The 18,221-nt window shown below is 46.4% G+C and overlaps 1 protein-coding gene across 1 annotated transcript in view; it reads left to right on the top strand.

Moving 5' to 3' along the window:
- The window catches only part of ZC3H3 (zinc finger CCCH-type containing 3), a 128,360-nt gene that overhangs the window by 79,843 nt on the left and 30,296 nt on the right, over nucleotides 1-18,221 (top strand). Inside the window, exons 5-6 of the mRNA XM_074558079.1 lie at nucleotides 6,026-6,219; nucleotides 16,942-17,023. Of these exons, the coding sequence (XP_074414180.1) occupies nucleotides 6,026-6,219; nucleotides 16,942-17,023 (276 nt within the window). The remainder of the gene's footprint in view (nucleotides 1-6,025; nucleotides 6,220-16,941; nucleotides 17,024-18,221) is intronic.

Raw genomic sequence — 18,221 nt, 5'->3', positions numbered from 1 at the left:
GCTCGGGGGGACCTTCTGGCTCTCCACAACTCCCTGACAGGATGGTGGATCCAGGTGGGATTCAGGATCTGTTCCCAGGGAACAAGAGACAAGAAAAGAGGAAACAGCCTCAGGCTGTGCCAGGAGAGGTTTAGTTTGGATATTGGGAAGCTTTTTTGTGGAAAGGTTGAACAGGCTGCCCAAGGCAGTGGTGGAATCCCCATCCCCATTGGAATTTAACTGTCTGTCTGGATGTGGCACTTTGGAATATGGCTTAGTGGTGGCCTTGGCTGTGCTGGGAAAATGGTTGGGCTGGATGATCTTGGAGAGCTTTTCCCACCTAAATGCCTCTGGAATTCTCTGAAGGACACAGCAGGGTGATGTTTGATCATGGGAAATCAGACTTGGTCAACACAAGCACCTACTAAGCAGCAGCATGAAATGCTCTGAGTGAGGCAAAGTTTCTGCTGCTTCGAGAGATGCACTGGAAAATCCCGAACCTCATCCTGCAGAATCCTGGAATGTTTTGGGTTGGAAGGGACCTTAGAGATCATCCTGTCCAAACCCCTGCCATGGACAGGGACACCTTCCACTAGCCCAGGTTGCTCCAAGCCCCATCCAACCTGGCATTATCAGCCTGGAACCTCTCTTTGTAACATTTTTAGCATCAGGCACTGATTTCCCCATAGTTGACGTCGAACCTGCACCAGCTACGCTGCCGTTTTTAAACATTTTTATGTCGTTCCTCCACCCCCTCTTCATTAAAAATTTTTCTTCCGCTGTCCACCCTGGGGGTGGGGGAAAGACAACCCTCAACCTTGTGTAGTCAAGGTTATGGCGATAAATTCCGGAGCATTGTCACTTCTATTCGGAGTAAATTGGCCGGCCGCTCTTGGGCTGAAGGGGAGATAATTTGCTGTAGTATTTCAAATGGATTAGAAATGGATTTGAAGGGAAAGTTCATGCCTCCCATTACAAAGGCTAGAAAGAAGACTATCTTAAGGCACTGTTCACACTCTAGCCTTCATTATCCACGCTTAATACCTTTCCTATTTTCCAGCGTTAATGAAATTTCCTGCCGGAGCGGGGCCTTGTGGACGGACGGGAGGACTCTTTAGATCCGCGGGATGCACGGCAGAAAGGGAATTACAAGGCCCTCGTGTCGAGGGGCCCAGTGTATTCTTCAGGTCCTTGGCCCAGCTATTATCTCGTTAATTTTATCCTCTTTTGTCAATACAGTTCATTTCCAAAGGCCGTCCTTTCCATTAGGGTAACAATCCCAGGGAGAGCTGGGATCCCGCCGCCGATGAAAAGCGATGGGCGTTCGGCTCCGTGCCCTCGCCGGTGGCTTTTCCCTGCCACCTCCAGCTTGGATGTCACTAAGAGGGAGGGGGACACACACACTGGTGGCTGTGTTGGGGCCACACAAGCGCTTGGGAGCAACAGCTTGGATTCAGAGGGAAATAGAGGGTTCCTGCAAGTGGAGTTTGGGAAGTTGAGTTCCCTCCCCGCTCTTCTGTGTGGACGCAGTTTTTCCATTTAAAACATAATTTCCCTTAAATTTTAAAACTCTTAAGGCTCCTATAATATAATAAATATCATGCCTAATATAATAAATAATAAATACAGTAAATATTCTAATAAGTATTACTTTATATATATAAAAGGATCAGGGGACATCACTGCTTGGACATTTGCACCACCCAGAAGTTGGAAATGGAGGTAGCCAAGCCTCCAGTGAGCTCAAACTGAGCTCCTGGCTGGGACTCCCCGTCCCTGGAAGTGTTCAAGGCCAGGTTGAATGGGGCTTGGAGTGACCTATTCTACTGGAAGGTGGCCCTGCCCATGGAGGGGAATTGGAACTTGGTGATTTTGAAGATGCCTTTTAACCCAGATCAGTCTGCGATGATTCCGTGGCTCCAGTCCGGAGGCCCTTGGGGCTTTGGCAGCCTGAGCAGATGTTCTGCAGAAGCTTTACTTGGGGACAACCCAGAGGTCACTTGTCTCCTCAAAAATAGAACAAGTTTAAATTAGGGGAGGTTCAGCCCCACTCCCTTTAGGGAATGAGATGAGTTTTGATGTAGTTTGTCAAAATCCTTGAAAAAATCATAGATTAAAAAAATCATCCTGTTCCAACTCCCTGCCTCAGTGGGGATGTTCTGATACTGCATCTGCATTTGGAGGCTCCCTCAGTTTGGAGCTTGGCCATCCCTAAGGAATTCTAAAGAAGAGAGAGGTGTGTGACCACTTTGGTGATCTGAGAGCAGGAAGGCAGGAAAATAAATATCGTGAGTATTTGAGGGAGTCAACCAATTGGATCTTAAACTGGTGCTCAAACCAGTGAGTCAGGCTTAGGTGGTGTGAGCAGCCCCTGGGGCTGTGCAGGGTTTGGGGTGGTTTGGGTTTTATTGACATTACAGCCAAAAATATTTAATTTAATGTATTACCTCATTTATGTGTGTCTATGTGATAATATAATGTATTAGGGCATACATGTAAATTTATATTCAATAGATATTGAATGTATCTTTATAGAATATTTTTATATATATGAATATACCTACATATAATATATAGATATATAGATACAATATATATTTAAATACATATAATATCTATTTAAATATGTTTATCCTTTATGTATATATATGTCTGCATGTAGTTTATATATATCTATAGTGTATCTATATGTCTATAGATCTATAGATCTGTATATCTGTACATCCACGCCCTGATTGCTTCCACAACTGTGCCGCATCCCAGCCTTTCCCTACAAATCAGAGTGTGGAATGTTGGATGAAACCCTGACTTCTTCCCTCCCCTCTACTAGAGTTAAGGAAAATATGTAATGTATAATATATAGGAAACAATATCTATATATTATATGTATTACCTATATATTAGTGAATATATGTAATTCAATATATATGCTATATATTCAATAATATATGAATAATATAAAGTGCTAAGAATAAAAATAGTATCTGGCCTTGCATACATTATCTCTAAGAATTAATAAATATATATATTGAACATATCTAGATGTTATTGAACATATATAATTCAATATATGCATTCAGTGCATATATTCAGTAGTATCTAGAGATAATTGATGGATATTGGAGGCCCAGAGAATACAGGTGATAATATATAGATTTATGTATGAAAGTATCAATATTTCTTATTCTATATAATATACAGATCTTGTATTTCAATACATACACTCAGGGTATATATATATTCAATTATGTGTGCATCTATATGGAAATAGATGTGTGTGGATATCTCTATGTATTACCCAGAGATAACATATAGGGAATATATATGGAATTACAGAAGTCCTTAAAGGGACTGATTCAGGGGGGAAAAAGGAGTCCCAAATCCACTGGCACTGCAGCCCCTGTGAATGGAGGAATGGAGCATCCTGGGGTCCTCGCAGGGATGTGGCTCTGGGAGGAAGAGGAGATGGATGGAGCTGGGATGGGTCTCGTCACAGCCATGGTGGTGTTCTGCAATACCTTCATTAGAATCCTGGAATGGGATAGGTTGGAAGGTTAAAGGTCATCCAGTTCCATGGAAGCCATGGGAAGGGACACCTTCCAATATTCCAGGGCTCCAAGCCCTATCCAGCTTGGCCTTGGACACTTCCAGGGATGGGGCAGCTGGAGTTTCTCTGGGAAGATTCCAGCACCTCACCACCCTCCCTGGGAAGAATTCCTTCCCAGTGTCTTAACCTAATTCTGCCCTCTGGCAGTGGGAAGCCATTCCCTGTGTCCTGTCACTCCATCCCTTTTCCACAGTCTCTCTCCAGCTCTCCTGGAATCCCTTCAAGCACGGCAAGATTTCCCTGGATCCTTCCCTTCTCCACCAACTCTCCCAGCCTGGCTCCAGATCAGAGGGTCTCCAGCCCTCGGAGCATCTCCATGGCTTCCTCTGGATCTGCTCCAACAGATCCTTCTACTGCTGGGACCCCAGAGCTGGACACAAAACTCCAGATGGGATCTCAGGAATGCAGAGTGGAGAGTGAGAATCATCTCTGTCACCCTCCTGACTGTTTGATATTTGATATTATTTTCATTGCCCCGATATGGCCATATGACCTCTCTTCAGGTCCTCCAGCCACTGCTGGATGCATCCTTGGCCTTGCTGGAGTTTTCTGGAATGTGCTGGGTGATCCATGTGTGACCCAAGTGTCCCTCATGCCATCACCCCCTTCACCCGACAACACTACCACTGTGACTCCTTTGCAAGTCACTAAGACTTGATGCTCCTTTCTGGAGCAATTCCATGAGGAGGAAACCCTGGGGGAGCTAAAACGAGGAATTTATCCAATTCCCATCCCCTTCCCACAAAAACCAGGCAGCAAATTTTCCGAGCTCGGTAGCCAGTGGCAACAGCCCTCCGGAATGAATAGGCTGTCACGCTCAGCATTAGGAAATGTAACTATTCCATTTTCCAGCTCTCTTTTTCTTTGGAGCACATGTTCATTTAAAGGAAATGCTCATCGGGGTTTGCATTCCGCTGATAGGATAGCGGGATCTTAATTTACGGATATTCTCCGGTAATGCGCGGTTTATATACGTTCTGCTAATAGCATTATGAGCATAGTTTGGGCTAATACAAAATTAGAGCTCTAATTTGCATAAACAAATTACTGTTTGGATTAGCGCTAAATGAGGAAGGCGACTGATATTGGAGGAGATTTGATTTGGCTGCAGCGGCTCTGTTTGGATAATGGGGGATGGATAGGAATGAGCTGGGAGGCTGCGTTGTGGGTCGGGAGGGAGGTGGGATGGTGCAGGAGGTATCAGGTCGTGGAGCAAACAAGATTTGGGGTGACAGAGGAGCCTCTCTGGGACATGTGGAAAGGTGGGGGTTGGCCTCTTTTCCCTGTCAACCAGCAACAGAATGAGAGGAAATGGCCTCAAGCTGTGCCTGGGGAGGTTCAGGTGGGATATGAGAAGGAATTTTTTCATGGAAAGGGTTGTTAAATATTGGGATGAGCTGTCCAATGAGGTCAAATGGAGTCCCTGTCCCTGGAGGTGCTCAAGGAATGCCTGGACGTGTCACTCAGTGCTCTGATCTAATTGACAAAGTGGTGATCGGTCACAGGTTGGACTTTGTAGCCTTGGAGGTCTTTGCAGACCGGAAAGATTTTGGGATTCTGTGATATTTATCCCTTAGGTGTCACTTCAGAATTTACTGGGTCCTTCAGAATAATGGATTGGGATTCCCAGTCTGTCTCCATCCCACTGCCTCAATACCAGATTTGTGAATTTAGGGAGAGTTGAGGAGGTGGGAACAGGTCCTCAGCCCCACCCACTGGACCCTGCTGAGGTCCAGCATCAGCTCCAGGTGACTGGGGGGGGATAGAAATGCTTTTGGGTGATTTGTCCCATGCAGGGATTGAGGAAAATCCTTTCAAGAGCCAGATTTGGGGCCAGAATAAAAATATTAAAGTTGTGGTATCTGATTCATAACAGGAATAATGATAGCAAAGATACAGACTCATGGAATGTTTCGGTTGGGAAGGACCGTAAAGACCATCTAGTTCCAAACCCCTGCCTTGGACAGGGATGCCACCCACTGGATCAGGTTGTTCAGTGTCCCATTCCACCTAGCTTTGATGTACTTCCAGGGATGTCAAAGCTTGTAGAGCTCCATAAAACTTGGCTAAGCTCAGTGAAGGTCCCACCTTGCTGATTCTCTCATGGGATTGCATCCACATTTCCTTGTTTCTGCTGGGGCAAGGGTGGGAGAAGTTGGGGGAGAGTCCTTGAAAGTAATTTTTTTGGTGTCAGTCATGAGGAATCAGAGCTTTTCTTCTGTCAACAGTAGGAACATCCCTGCTTCTTCCATACATCTCCTCCATTCTAGTGGGAGCTGTCCTGCCCTTGGAAATGGGGTTGGAATGAGATGATCTTGAAGGTTCCTTTGAACCCAAACCATTCCATGAGTCTCCCATCCCATGGTTTGCTCATGAAGCAACACCTCTTTGTGACATTATCCCAAATTTGGGCTAACCTTAACTTTATTTTTCCTGCAGATCCCCATTGTTAAACCAGACCCGACCCTCACTCCTAGGTGGCAAATCCCAGCTCGTCCAACAGCGCTGGAGGAGCAAAGGCTTCCGCTGCATCGGCGGCGTCATGTACCGGGTGTCGGCCAACAAACTCTCCAAAACCTCCAGCAGCCCTGTCCGGGCCAGGGACCTGGGCACCCGAACTCCCATCAGAGCAGGTGAGCAGGAATTTGTCCCAGTTCATGTCCAAAATCCACTGAGTTCGGTTTTTAGTTGTTTATTCCCAGCCTGTGGGTTGCGACTCATCCTCCGGCCTCATAGAATTCCAGATGTGAAGGTGGTGGACATCCCATGGTGACAAGTGCTGTTCTTGCTTTATAGCAAAGGGAAATAATGTTGGAGAAATTAAAAGTTTAGGAGAATCAAGGTTTTTCTTAAGTCAAACTTAGTTCAAGCTTGTGGAGATGAGCCGTTAAACTTGGTTTAATGGGCAAAATCTTGGATAACTTCAAACAGCACCACAAGGTTGAATGTGCTTGAGATGCTGATCAAATTACCTTCAATATTGACTTAAAAATTTGAGAAGATCATTCTGCAGATAACCATGGAATGATGCCCCCCGTTGTGATGAATTCCCAGTTTTACATCATGGCTTTGATTAAATTTTGTTTCAGCTTCTCCTGTGTTTGACATCTCAAGTGTGACTCTTTAAAAAGATCAGATTTTAACTGTGCTTAAGGTATTTTTAAAATTTCTTCTTGGTCTCAAATATTTTTGCACCCTAACTGTTTATTGAGAATTTCTGGGGATAGTTAAACTGGGGAAGGTGGATCAGAGTTTGGAGACTCAGAAAAAGTGTCCATAAAACAGCTCAGGGGTTTGTAGAAAAGAAATCGGATTTTTTCCAACAGCTTTGCTACTGATGCTGGGATTTTCCAGTCTCTGGATCAGGATATTTCAAAACCAGCTCAAGGGTGGTTCTGCCTTCAGCACCATTTTTGGTCATTGAAGATGTCACCAAAGGCAGAAAATATCCTGCAGGAATGGAAGAAAAGGGGCGAAACCCAGGACATGGACAGGGATGTTGTTGGATGGATTTCAGGACAGAGTTGGAACAGTAGGAAGAGTCCTGGGGAGTAGTGATGGCTGGAAGGACTGCAAAAGAGGATGATCTGAAGATACCAAGCAAAGGAAGGATGTCTCTCCATGGCCAGGTGGAGCAGCCAAAAACCAAAGGGCTTAAACTGGTGGGAGAGCTTTCCAAGGACAAGGATGATGAAATGCTGGACACGTTTGGCTCTAAAATATCCATTATTTTAAAGAGTTTTTTCAAAGAACAAGCTTAATGAACTTCTTCTTGGGGAGGACATGGGAGGAAAAGGTCCTGCCTCCCAGCAAGAAGGTGAATTTTTTTATTTATCCAAGTGCAAGAAAGTCTCTAAATTTGTCTGGAAATAGACAAATGAGCAAAGTCTCATTTGGGCTACTCAGCAAAGGCTGATGGATTTGGCCTGTCTATGAATATCCATCACTGGATTGGGACCAAACAGAGAAACACCAACTTAGAGGCAAATTTCTGGAGGAGAGATGAATCCAAAGGTATCATGGGAGGATTTCTGCAGATTCAGGCCTTGGAATTGCTTGTGGGGGGTACCTGAGGGGATTTGGGGTGACAAGGCATGGGAGAGATGTGATGCCCCCATTTTTCCTTTCTCGCTGAAACCGCGTCTTCTAGTGAGGTCTCATTCAGAAAATTGGGTTTAATTAGTCCCACTTAGGGAGGGAAGATCCCTCCCAAGGTTATTCCCTATAAAATTCATTCCTATCTAATTATTATTTTGAAGATGTTCCTTATTTTGCTGTTGCCCCTTTCCCCTTCGCATGTCACGTTGGCTTTGTAACCGCAAAACCTGAGGAGCTGCTGTGAATCAGTATTTTCGTGTCATCTTTCATCTCTCCCCACAATTCATCCTCCTTCCCAAGGATGGATTCCACAGATTCCTCTTGCCTTAGGATAACTGGGCCTGGCAGGGCGGAAGATTTGTGTGTTCTCATCGGCTGCGAACGTTTGCTCAACGCTCTGTGTTTTCAACACTTGACAAAGTTTATTTAAAAGATGGAAAAAAACGGCTTTTCCTTTCCCTTTCAGTGCCAGGCACCATGTGTTTGGAATAGGGGAGAGATGGGAAATGCTCCTGACAGTTTAATAGCTTGGAGTTTACTTCCAGTGGGTTATAATTCTGCTCTTTCCCTGGATTTATAGAGTTGGGGTTTTTTATCTCTACTGTACAAAATCTGATGCCGGGCACCGGGGCTGATCCATCCACACCATCATAGCATTCCCAAGTGATTTATTGATGGATGCTGGTGGTGAGTTAAGATTTGATCCCGGGCATGCACTTCCTGCATCCTTGTGCTGTATTGGGATCAATCCTGGGTCTTCCAGGAGCAATGGGAAGAGCAATTTTCTGTGGCTCTTCTGGAATTGGCTTTGTTGGTGCTGGAGAGGCGAGGAGGGTACATACCTTGGGGACAAGGAAAGTGTCACTCCAATCCCAGGAAAAATTTTTGGAGGTGGTTTGAACATAAAAAAAACTTCCTGGAGCAGTCACAGCATCACCACGGCCTGTGCAGCTGCTGAGAACTTTGCTCTCATCCCACACATGGCTCTGCTCCCAAAGGATTTCTGCACCTTCCACACTTGTCTCTGGAAAACTGCAAATAAAATACAGGAATGAAATAATTTTTTTTTTTGCCTTTCCAGCTGGATAGGGATCTTGCATGTGGCATAATTAATTGCTCAGGCAAGAATGGAGAAGAAAACCCAGAGCTTAAACACTCTCTGCTCATCCCTGTGCAAGACAAAGATGTGGAATCACACATGGAAAGGTTCTTTCCCTTTGGGATGACTGGTATTTCGGCACCCATGTATTTTTTCACTTTGCAGAAGTCTTGAAAATCAGCAGTGGGATGTTGTGGAAAGCATTGGCTACTTGGCAATTAATTAAACAACCAGAATAATTTGTTTTCTCCTCTCACAAGGAACTTTTCCTTCATTTCTTTCTCCAGCTGCTAAGGCATTTTCCAGACTCTTGAGGAATTTCCATGAAATCAGGGGGAGAAGCAAAAGGTCCAGGGCGATGTAGAGTTTCACAAAGAAATACAGAAGGGGAAATACAAGATTGAAAGCAGCAGAAAGCAAATTAAGGTTTGACATTGTCCGGAAACCAGCCCTGACCCCAATCTCTGCACGAGCCGCCGCTGCTGCCGAGAGAGGAATTGCACTCTGTGAGCTGGGGCTGCTCCAGCAGGGTTTTCCAAGTGTCCAGGCTATTGTTCCATGGGTAAATCATCACCTGCATGATTTCTTCATGCTGAGGTTTTAGCTCTTGGTTGGAGAAAGGCTGGTGGCTTTGGGGACTCCAGAGGTGACAACCGGCCCCTTGAACAATGTGATTTTATTTATTGGGGTTTTCAAATTGTCTCCATGACCGTAGATTCCAGAGCCTTGGAGATTACCAGGATTGCTGGGCTCCCAAAGGTGGAGGCTTAAGAGGAGTTTTAAGTCCTCTCGAGCTGAGGCATCTCCCACACATTGTGATGGTGGTTCTGATCCCAGGGAAACAAATTATTAATTAAAACATGGTTGAGTTCAGACCTTCCAGAACTGAGGGGGATTTTCCCTGCATCTGAATGCACTTCCTGTCTCCAGCCTGGTGTGTAACATTCCCTCCTGCCTCAGTTTCCCCCCTCTGCTGCAAAGGTGATCAGCTGGGGAGATGGAAGGTCATGGAATCGTGGAATAGTTTGGGTCGGAAAGGAGCTTAAAGACAATCTCATTGCAACCCCCTGCCATGGGCAGGGACATCTTCCACTACCCAGGGTTGATCCAAGCCCCCCACAACCTGGCCTTGGACACTTCCAGGGATGAGACAACCACAGCTTCTCTGGGCAACCTGTGCCAGGGCCTCATCACCCTCACAGGGAAGGATTTCTTCCCAATATCCCATCTAATTCTGCCCTCTGGCAGTGGGGAACCATTCACTATATCTTGTCACTCCATCCCTTGTCCCAAGTCCCTCTCCAGCTCTCCTGGAGCCCCTTCAGGCACTGGAAGGGGCTCTCAGTTCTTCCCAGAGCTTTCTCTGCTCCAGGCTGGACATTCCCAGCTCTCCCAGTCTGGCTCCATCCCTTGGAGCATCTCTGGACTTCCTCCTCCACTGCATCAGGCTGGGGACGGGTGATGGATGCTCCTGAACACGATTTGGGCTGCAGTGGGAGAACTCCACACTCCACAGAGCTGGAAGAAAGTGCTCTCTGGCCTCCGTGTTCACCAACTAATTTTGGAAGTGCTGAATGTCATGGAAACATACTTCCAGCTTTTTCAAGGATGATGAAATGCTCAGCGCTGCTGTTGGCCCAGCACTTGCAGGAATGATGCTCTTTCCTCTGAGCCACTCCTTTTTACAGAAGGAAAGGAGGAATTCAGGACTGGAATGTTTCCACCACCCATCATCTGTCTCTGCTTTTAATTTTAAGAGAAATTAGGGAGGATTTGCTCCGGTGTGCCAGGCTTTGTCTTTTCCCCATATCCATGGAAACATCCCAAGCTTCTTGTTTTTCCATCATGAGTCTATTTTCTGTCTTCAACACACCTTGAGTGTATTGGGATCATACTGGAGGTGTAAGGAAGACTTTGGTGGAGGAGAGACCAGCCCAATGCACCGAGGTGTGAGAGCAGGGAAATTTGGAATGTTGCTATCCTCAGGTTTCCACTGGTTTTGGTGTTGCTGGTGCCAGGATCCCTTTGTGCTCACTCCCTTTGGGATGAATTCCTTGGGTTTGGGATTGCTCAGTCTCTTGCCTCTTTCTGAGCTCAATTCCTTGGCTTCTCCAGGATCAGTCCCTTGTTTTGTGATTACTTTATCCCTCAGACACTTCAACCTCAATCTCTTGGTTTTGGGATTGCTCTGTCCCTTACCCATCTTGAATTAAATCCCTTGTCCTCTTTGGAAGTCATTCCCTTGGCTTTGGGATTGCTCAATCCCTTACCTCTTCTGACGTCAGTTCCCTGGCTCCCTAAATCTCAGTGCTTTTTCTTTGGGATTATGGGATCCCTTGGTCCGTTTTGATCTCAATCCCATGGCCCCTTTTTAATTCAATTCTTTGCCTTTGGGATTCCTCAATTGTTTCCTCTTTTCAGATTAGTTCTTTCTCTCTGGGGTTGCTCAAAAAAAAAAATCCCTTGGCCACTTTTGAGCTCAATTTCATGGCCCCTTCAATCTCAAGGCTTTTTCTTTGGGATTGGGGAATCCTTTCAATCTCAATGCATTCAGTCTCAGTCCCATGGTTTTGGGATTCTTCAATCCCTTACCCCTTTTGAGCTCAATTCCTTTGCACCTTCATTCTCAATGCCTTCCTTGTCTTTGGGATTGAGGGATCCCTTGGCCCCTTCAGTCCCTTGTTTGTGGAATTGTTCTGTGTCTTTGAGCTCAGTCTCTCAATTTCCTTTAAGTCAATTCCTTGCTTTTGGGATTCCTCAATCCCTTACCCTTTTTCAGATCAGCTCCCTGGCCCCTCAGTCTCAATGCCTTGTCTTTGGGATTGTGGGATCACTTGGCCCCTTTGATCTCAATCCCTTAATTTTGGGATTGTTCAATCCCTCAGCCCCTTTGAGCTCAATCCCTTGGCTCCTTTTGAGCTCTGTCCCTTGGTTTGGGGATTGTTCAATTCCTTTGACCTCTTCACTCTCAATCCCTTGATTTGCTATTGTTCAGTCCTTTTATCCCTCTGGAGCTCAATCCTTTGGCCCCTTTTGAGCTCTATCCCTTGGATTTGGGATTGTTCAATCCCTTTGACCTCTTCACTCCCAATCCCTTGGTTTTGGGATTGTTCAATCCTTTTATCCCTCTGGAGCTCAATCCTTTGGCCCCTTCAATCTCATGCCTTGGCTTTGGGATTGCTCGATCCCTTTCACTTTATGAACTCAATTCCTCAGCTCTGGAATTGCAGGGATCAGATCCTGCTCCTGGCCCATATCTGCCCATACGACATGACTCAGGGGCATTCATGGGATGCAGGGACAGTCAGGCAGGAAAACAGGAAAATCTCTGCTTGTTTAGAGGCAGCTCATCCCTTCTTTTTCCGTTGTCTTCTCCGGAATGAGGACTTGTGCTGTCCAGTGAGGGAAATAAATGACCCCCAGCAGCTGCGAGTGCTGATCCTCGAAATCCGCGGAACCCACTTAAATGAATAATAATTAAAGAAATAAATTTCCCCAAGTGCAGCCTCAAAACTTTCGGTTCAGCAATAAAGCCAAGGAGAGACTCGGAAAATGAATCGCTCGGCTCTTTCCGAAGGGAGGCTGCGGTGGGAGAGGTGGGATGATAATGGAAACTATTAAAGGAGCCAGTGTGGTTTAAGGAAGCTTTTCCCAGATCATGTGGGAACAGGCTGAGGAGAGGTTGTGTGGTGATGCTGACACCTGAGGGATAAAAGGATTGAGCAATCCCAAAATCATGGAATCGAGGGGGAAGGAGCCAAGGGATTGAGGAATCCCAAAACTAAGGGATTGAGCTTGAAAGGGACCAAGGATATAAGGAATTGAGTAATCCCAAAGACAAGGCACTGAGATTAAAGGGGCCATGGAATTGAGCTCAAGAGGGATAAGAGATTGAGGAATCCCAAACCCAAGGAATTATATTCACTGAGCCAAAGGACTGAGCTGAGGAAAGGGACTGAACTATTCCAAAACCATGGGATTGGTGAGCAAAAAATGGGATGACCCTGCTGTGCTTATCCCCAGTTTGGAGCAGGGGCCAGCAGAGCTGACCACCTGCCTGTCCTTGTTTGGGCAAACCCCTGGTTGGTTCCCTCTGTGTATAAGATTTCCATAAATTATCCTTGCCTTGGGATGGTGGAAGTAGATGGGAAGCAATGGGCTTGATACTCAACACTCATCATTCTAACAATGTTCCCACCCTCTTGCCCATCCCTTGGCCCTACCACACCCCAACTCTGAATTTCTTCCTTTTTTTCTGCCTGTTTCAGTTTTCTACCGATTTTTTCCCTCCATGTGGAAAATTTCCACAAATTATCCTTGATCTGGGATTGTGGAAGATAGGAAGCAATGGGCTCGGTACTCAATACTCATCATTCTAACAGTGTTCTCACCTTGCCCATCATCCCTTGGTCCCAGCTCACCCTAACTCTGGATTTCTGCTTTTTCTGGATTTCTCCTTGTTTTTTTTCCAGTTTTTTACAGCTTTTCCACCATTTAAAAAAAGTAAATTATTGGATAAGATGCTCCAACAGACCTTTCCATGAGATGAGGTCCTGATCCTTGAGCTGTGCCTTGGAGCAATAAAGTCCTTCCTAAATAATTAAACAGGTGATAATTAACTGTGATACTTGCAGCCAGTTTTTAACTCAAAGGAATATTTGGAATATTGTTTTCGGGGTGTGTTTGTTGCATTCCAAGCCCCTGGGTGACGGGGAGCTGAGCAGGAGTGTTGGATTGGATGGGAGCATCCTGATATCCATGTGGGAATGCTGGAAAGCACTAAGTGTTGTTCCTGAGTGCAGTTCCTGGGCTACTGAGGGAAATCTCTAAATCTCTGCCAACCTTTTCCTGGAGGAGAAGGACCTTGAGCCTTGAGCTGTGTTTTGTGGTTATGGAAAAAAAAAAAACAACCAGAATTCCAGAGGTGGACCTGAATCTGTTTGAGCTGAGTTTTAGGATTAAGGATATGAAAAGATCCTAATTAATTTATAGTTGGTGCAGGGGTGCAGCATCCTACCCGCTTGTTTTAAGCTTTTTTTTTTTTTTGTTTGACAAGAAGAAATTGTTCCTTTTTCCCCTTTTCCATCAAAAGCTGGAATTCCAAACGTCGAGCCAAACGCTGCGGAAAACACCGCGGGACTGCTTGGCTTTGGATTCCTTCCTAGGAGCAGGGGAAAAAAAAAAAAAAAAAAAAAAAAAAAAAGAAGGAGTTAGGCTGTAGCCCCACTATTAATCATAGCTGTAATCATGCATTTAATGAACATGACAGCTCCCGCTCCCTCCGGAGAGACGCGCGGAGTCTCCCGGCTGGATTGGGAACAACAATCACTTCTCACCGCGAGCCACCGGAGCCGCCAGCGTCGGGCTGGGATGATGCATTAAGAGAAACAGCCCTGTTTGCACGGGCTGCGGGTTTCCTTACGGATGATGCTCCTGCAAGCGACTGAATCATCAGGAAAGGGGGGGAGAAATCCACCTGTCCCTTGCACAGGGTGGAAAATATCCCGACTGACGCCGCTGTGCTGGGCGTAATCACTTTAAAAGCCCTCAGTGTGCAGTTCTTGGTGCTCTCTGTGGCAGCTTTTCTTACTTCCCTGCTTTTTCCCCCCTTTTTGTTGTTCCCACTACCCTGCAGCATACACATGGGAAGAATTTGCCATGGCACCACTTTAAATTTCCATAGTGAGGGACTTTGGCAATGCCAAAGATGTGGGAGTCACTGTCCTGATCCGACAGCACCGCTGTGTCCCGATGTTCTCCCTGGCTGGGAAGTGATTGAGGAGAAAAGCGGGACAGATCTGGGACTGGGATGTGCCCAGTGTTTTGTCTGGACCAAATGAGACTCCCAAAGTCGAGCCCTGGGGGCATCGTTTCAGCTTTTTGTTTAATTTAGGCCAGACTGCAGCAAATTTTGGCTCCTGATGTTGGATTTTAACCCTTATCCCTTTTTCCAGTGTCTTTTGATGTCTCAATTTCACCCCAATTTCAATAGTACACCCTCCATTGCCAGGAATATTTATTTATTAGTGCATTTATTAATGCAAATCTCTTGTCATAACCAGTTGGGAATTCCAAGTTGACAACCACCCTAAAAATCCAAATTTAGGCTCCTTTGGACCTCCTGAAAAGTCGGGAATATGCAATCCCCTCTCCTGCACACCCTTCTTGTCACTTGAATGTACACAAAGCTTTTATTTTTATTTAAACTTTTTTTCCACGATGCAGCAGCTTCAAAAAATACCCTCATGACAGTGCCTGAGTTTTCTCTGAAAATCCCAATGGATGGGGAAATGTTTAATTACAGAGCTTTCTTGTAATTGGCTTGTCTTCTCCTGGAGAAGTATTTGGGTGATTTTCTAATAGTTTGGGGAGGATTTGCACATGGGATGAATAATTAGGGTGTGGGAAAATGTGAATGGGGATTTTCTTTACTTTGCCTGGAAGGATGCTTTGCCAGGATGGATCTCACATGGATTTTGTCATGGACGGGACCAGCTCTTGGGTAGTTAAACTCCCTCTGGGATGCAAGTTAATCCCTGGAATGGGAGATGCGCAGCATGCATGGCTTCTTGCTGGCAAATGAAAACTGGGGGAAAAAAGCCCAAAAAAATAATTTAATTTATGTATTTTTGCTACATAAAAATTCCAACTCAGTGGCAGGAGGCTGTTGACCCTTTTATTTGTCCTCTATCTCTGTAGTGATTCCTCTTTTCTGGCCAAGATGACCTTTAAAGGCCCTTCCAGCCCTAACCATTCCATGATTCTGTGATTCCAAACTTGTTCATCCCTGTGTATCTGCCTTTATGCCCAAATATTAAATATTTAGAGGGATTGTGTGCTTCCCTCAGGAGCTGATTCCTGGTGAAGGAATATTCCTAGCTTTAAGGAACATTATGCAGAATTCCAGAGGGCTGAGGGTGCTCCAGCCCTATCCTAATGGATTTTAATTTGGAGTTTTTCTGCCCACATTGTTTGGGAAGTCAACCTTGCCCTTTATGGAGACCCTTCTGCAGCATCTTCGGAGCATCCCAAATTTGGTGAATGTTTAGCACAAAAAAAAAAGATGCTCCCACAGCTTGGGATGAGAAGGAATTTAAAAATCAGGGAAAAAAACCATCTCAGTGGTGGCTGAAACGCCCCGTTGATGGAATTTGATGTGCAGAGGGAACAGATGGGGCTTTGCCGACGCCGGCAGCCGAGTGACAGCTCGCGGTGCCGCGCAATCAAATTCCACTCGCTCAACTTCCCAACACGCCCGGGCTGGCAGGTGAGTGACTGAGCCGCTCTCATCCCACCTGGAAAACTGAAATCCAGCCTTTCTTTCCCGTCCATTCCTCCCTGCACCAGTCAAGGATGATTTAATTCCATGCGTGCATGGATGGGAGCGGGCGCTGGGCTTCCCTGTCCAGCTGTGGGGAGCGGCCAAGCCAAGCGTGGAAATTTGTTGGATTGATGGTGGAAGCGTGGGATTTGCTCGGAGAAGTGTTCTGGCACGTTTGGGTGCTGAGGGGAAAAATTCCTGCTGTGTTTGGGGCTGGCAAGGAGCACTTCTGCTGGGGCTGCTCCAGAGGTGGGAAGTCCTTGAAGGGCATCTTTTCCATTGGTTCCCTGGGAGCTCCGTGCTTTGGGTTAAATAAGATCATGGAATCATGGAATGGTTTGGGTTGGAAGGGAGCTTGAAGATCATCCAGTTCCAACCCTCTGCAAGGGGCAAAGACACCTTCCACTGTTCCAGGTTGCTCCAAGCCCTGTCCAAGATGGTCTTGGACACTTCCAGGGATGTGGAATCCATGGTTTCTCTGGGCAGTTTGTGCCAGGGCCTCCCCGCCCTCACAGGGAAGAATTTCTTCCCCATATCCCATCTCTCTGTGCCCTCTGGCAGTGGGAAGTCATTCCCTCTGTTTTACCACTCCAGATTTCTGTCCATAGTTCCTCTCCAGCTCTCCTGGAGCCCCCTTAAGCAATGGAGGGGACTCCAAGTTCTCCCTGGAGCCTTTTCTTTTCCAGGCCAGACAACGTCAGATCTCCCAGCTTTTCCTCATAGCAAAGGGTCTCCATCCCTCAATCATTTTTGTGGACCTGAGGTGCTGAGGGCTGTGTGATTTCCTGCTAAATTTCTAAATTCCAAGCAATGATCCATGTTTTTCTCTCTCTTCAGCGCTGAGATTGCACTCCACACCCAGTCCTGGGCTCTTTCCACCCAGCCTGAGCAGATCCTCAACGTGCCGATACATTGCCAGGTCTGTATTCATGGGAAGCAGGAATGACGTGCTCCATCTTTGGAATAATGCTCAGGAGGGAATCAGAAGCTTCAGGAGCAGCTGTTGAGCTGGAGGATGATTTGGTGAAGCTCTGGCTGATGCTTTGCTCAGCTTCTATTTCAAGGTGGTTTTAAGCTCAGCCAGACCCTCCCCATCCTCCCAGGGAAGAATTTCCTCCCAGTATCCCATCTAACCCTGCCCTCCAGCAGTGGGAAACCATTCCCCCTTTTCCTGGGACTCCAGCCCTTATCCAAAGTCCCTCTCAGCTCTCCTGGTGCCTGTTTAGGCGCTGGAAGGGGCTCTGAGGTCTGCCTGGACAGCCAGGCTGGACATTCCCAGCTCTCCCAGCCTGGCTCCAGAGCAGAGGCGCTCCAGCCCTTGGAGCATCTCGGTTACCTCATCTGGATTTGCTCCAGCAGCTCCACATCCCTCTGCTCTTGGACCCCAGAGCTGGAGGCGGCTCTGCAGGTGAGATCTCACCTGAGTGGGGCGGAGGGGCAGAAATTCCCCATCTCCTCCTGCCCACACTGTGGGATGAGCCCAGGACATTCTGGGCTCCCATGGCTGGATCATGTGGAGTTTCTCATCCACCAACTCCCTCAAGTCCTCCTGAGGACTGCTTTCACCGCATTCTGCACCAAATTTGTGCTTGGGGTTACCCACTACACATCCAGGACCTTACACTTGGCCTTGCACCTCCTTTTAATCCAGGAGCTGCAGACAACCAGCAATTACAGAGGTAAAAATGTGCATTTACTCTGAAAATAATTTCTTTGAACCTGTGTTTTTCATGGATAATGCACTGTGTCCTCATCAAACCAGATCTGACTGTGCCCTATCACTGAATTATCTACTTGGAGAGATCTGATGTGCCCCCATAGTTTGTGTTCACCCTGATCTCAACACTTCCTCTCTCCCACCTGGTCCCACACATCCCAAGAGCTGCAGGGTAATTCCCTCTCCAGCTGGAAGCTCATAGTAAACATGTGCTAAACAAAACTTCTGAGCTTCTTAAGTAGCTTCTAGTGGGACCAGAAAATTAAAAAGGAGCTTTTCTGCTCTTTGATGGCACTTTTTGTTCCTGTGACCATCACATAGGTGCTCGTTCTTTGAGGTTCTTGAGCAGGTGCCCACTTGAAGGCCATGAATAGCAACAGGCCCAGCTGGTGGGACATGT

Source organism: Zonotrichia albicollis, chromosome 1 (assembly GCF_047830755.1).
Source record: "Zonotrichia albicollis isolate bZonAlb1 chromosome 1, bZonAlb1.hap1, whole genome shotgun sequence".
Taxonomy (NCBI): Eukaryota; Metazoa; Chordata; class Aves; order Passeriformes; family Passerellidae; genus Zonotrichia; species Zonotrichia albicollis.
Note: the sequence above shows the minus strand (reverse complement) of the source record. Positions and strands in the feature narration are given on the sequence as shown.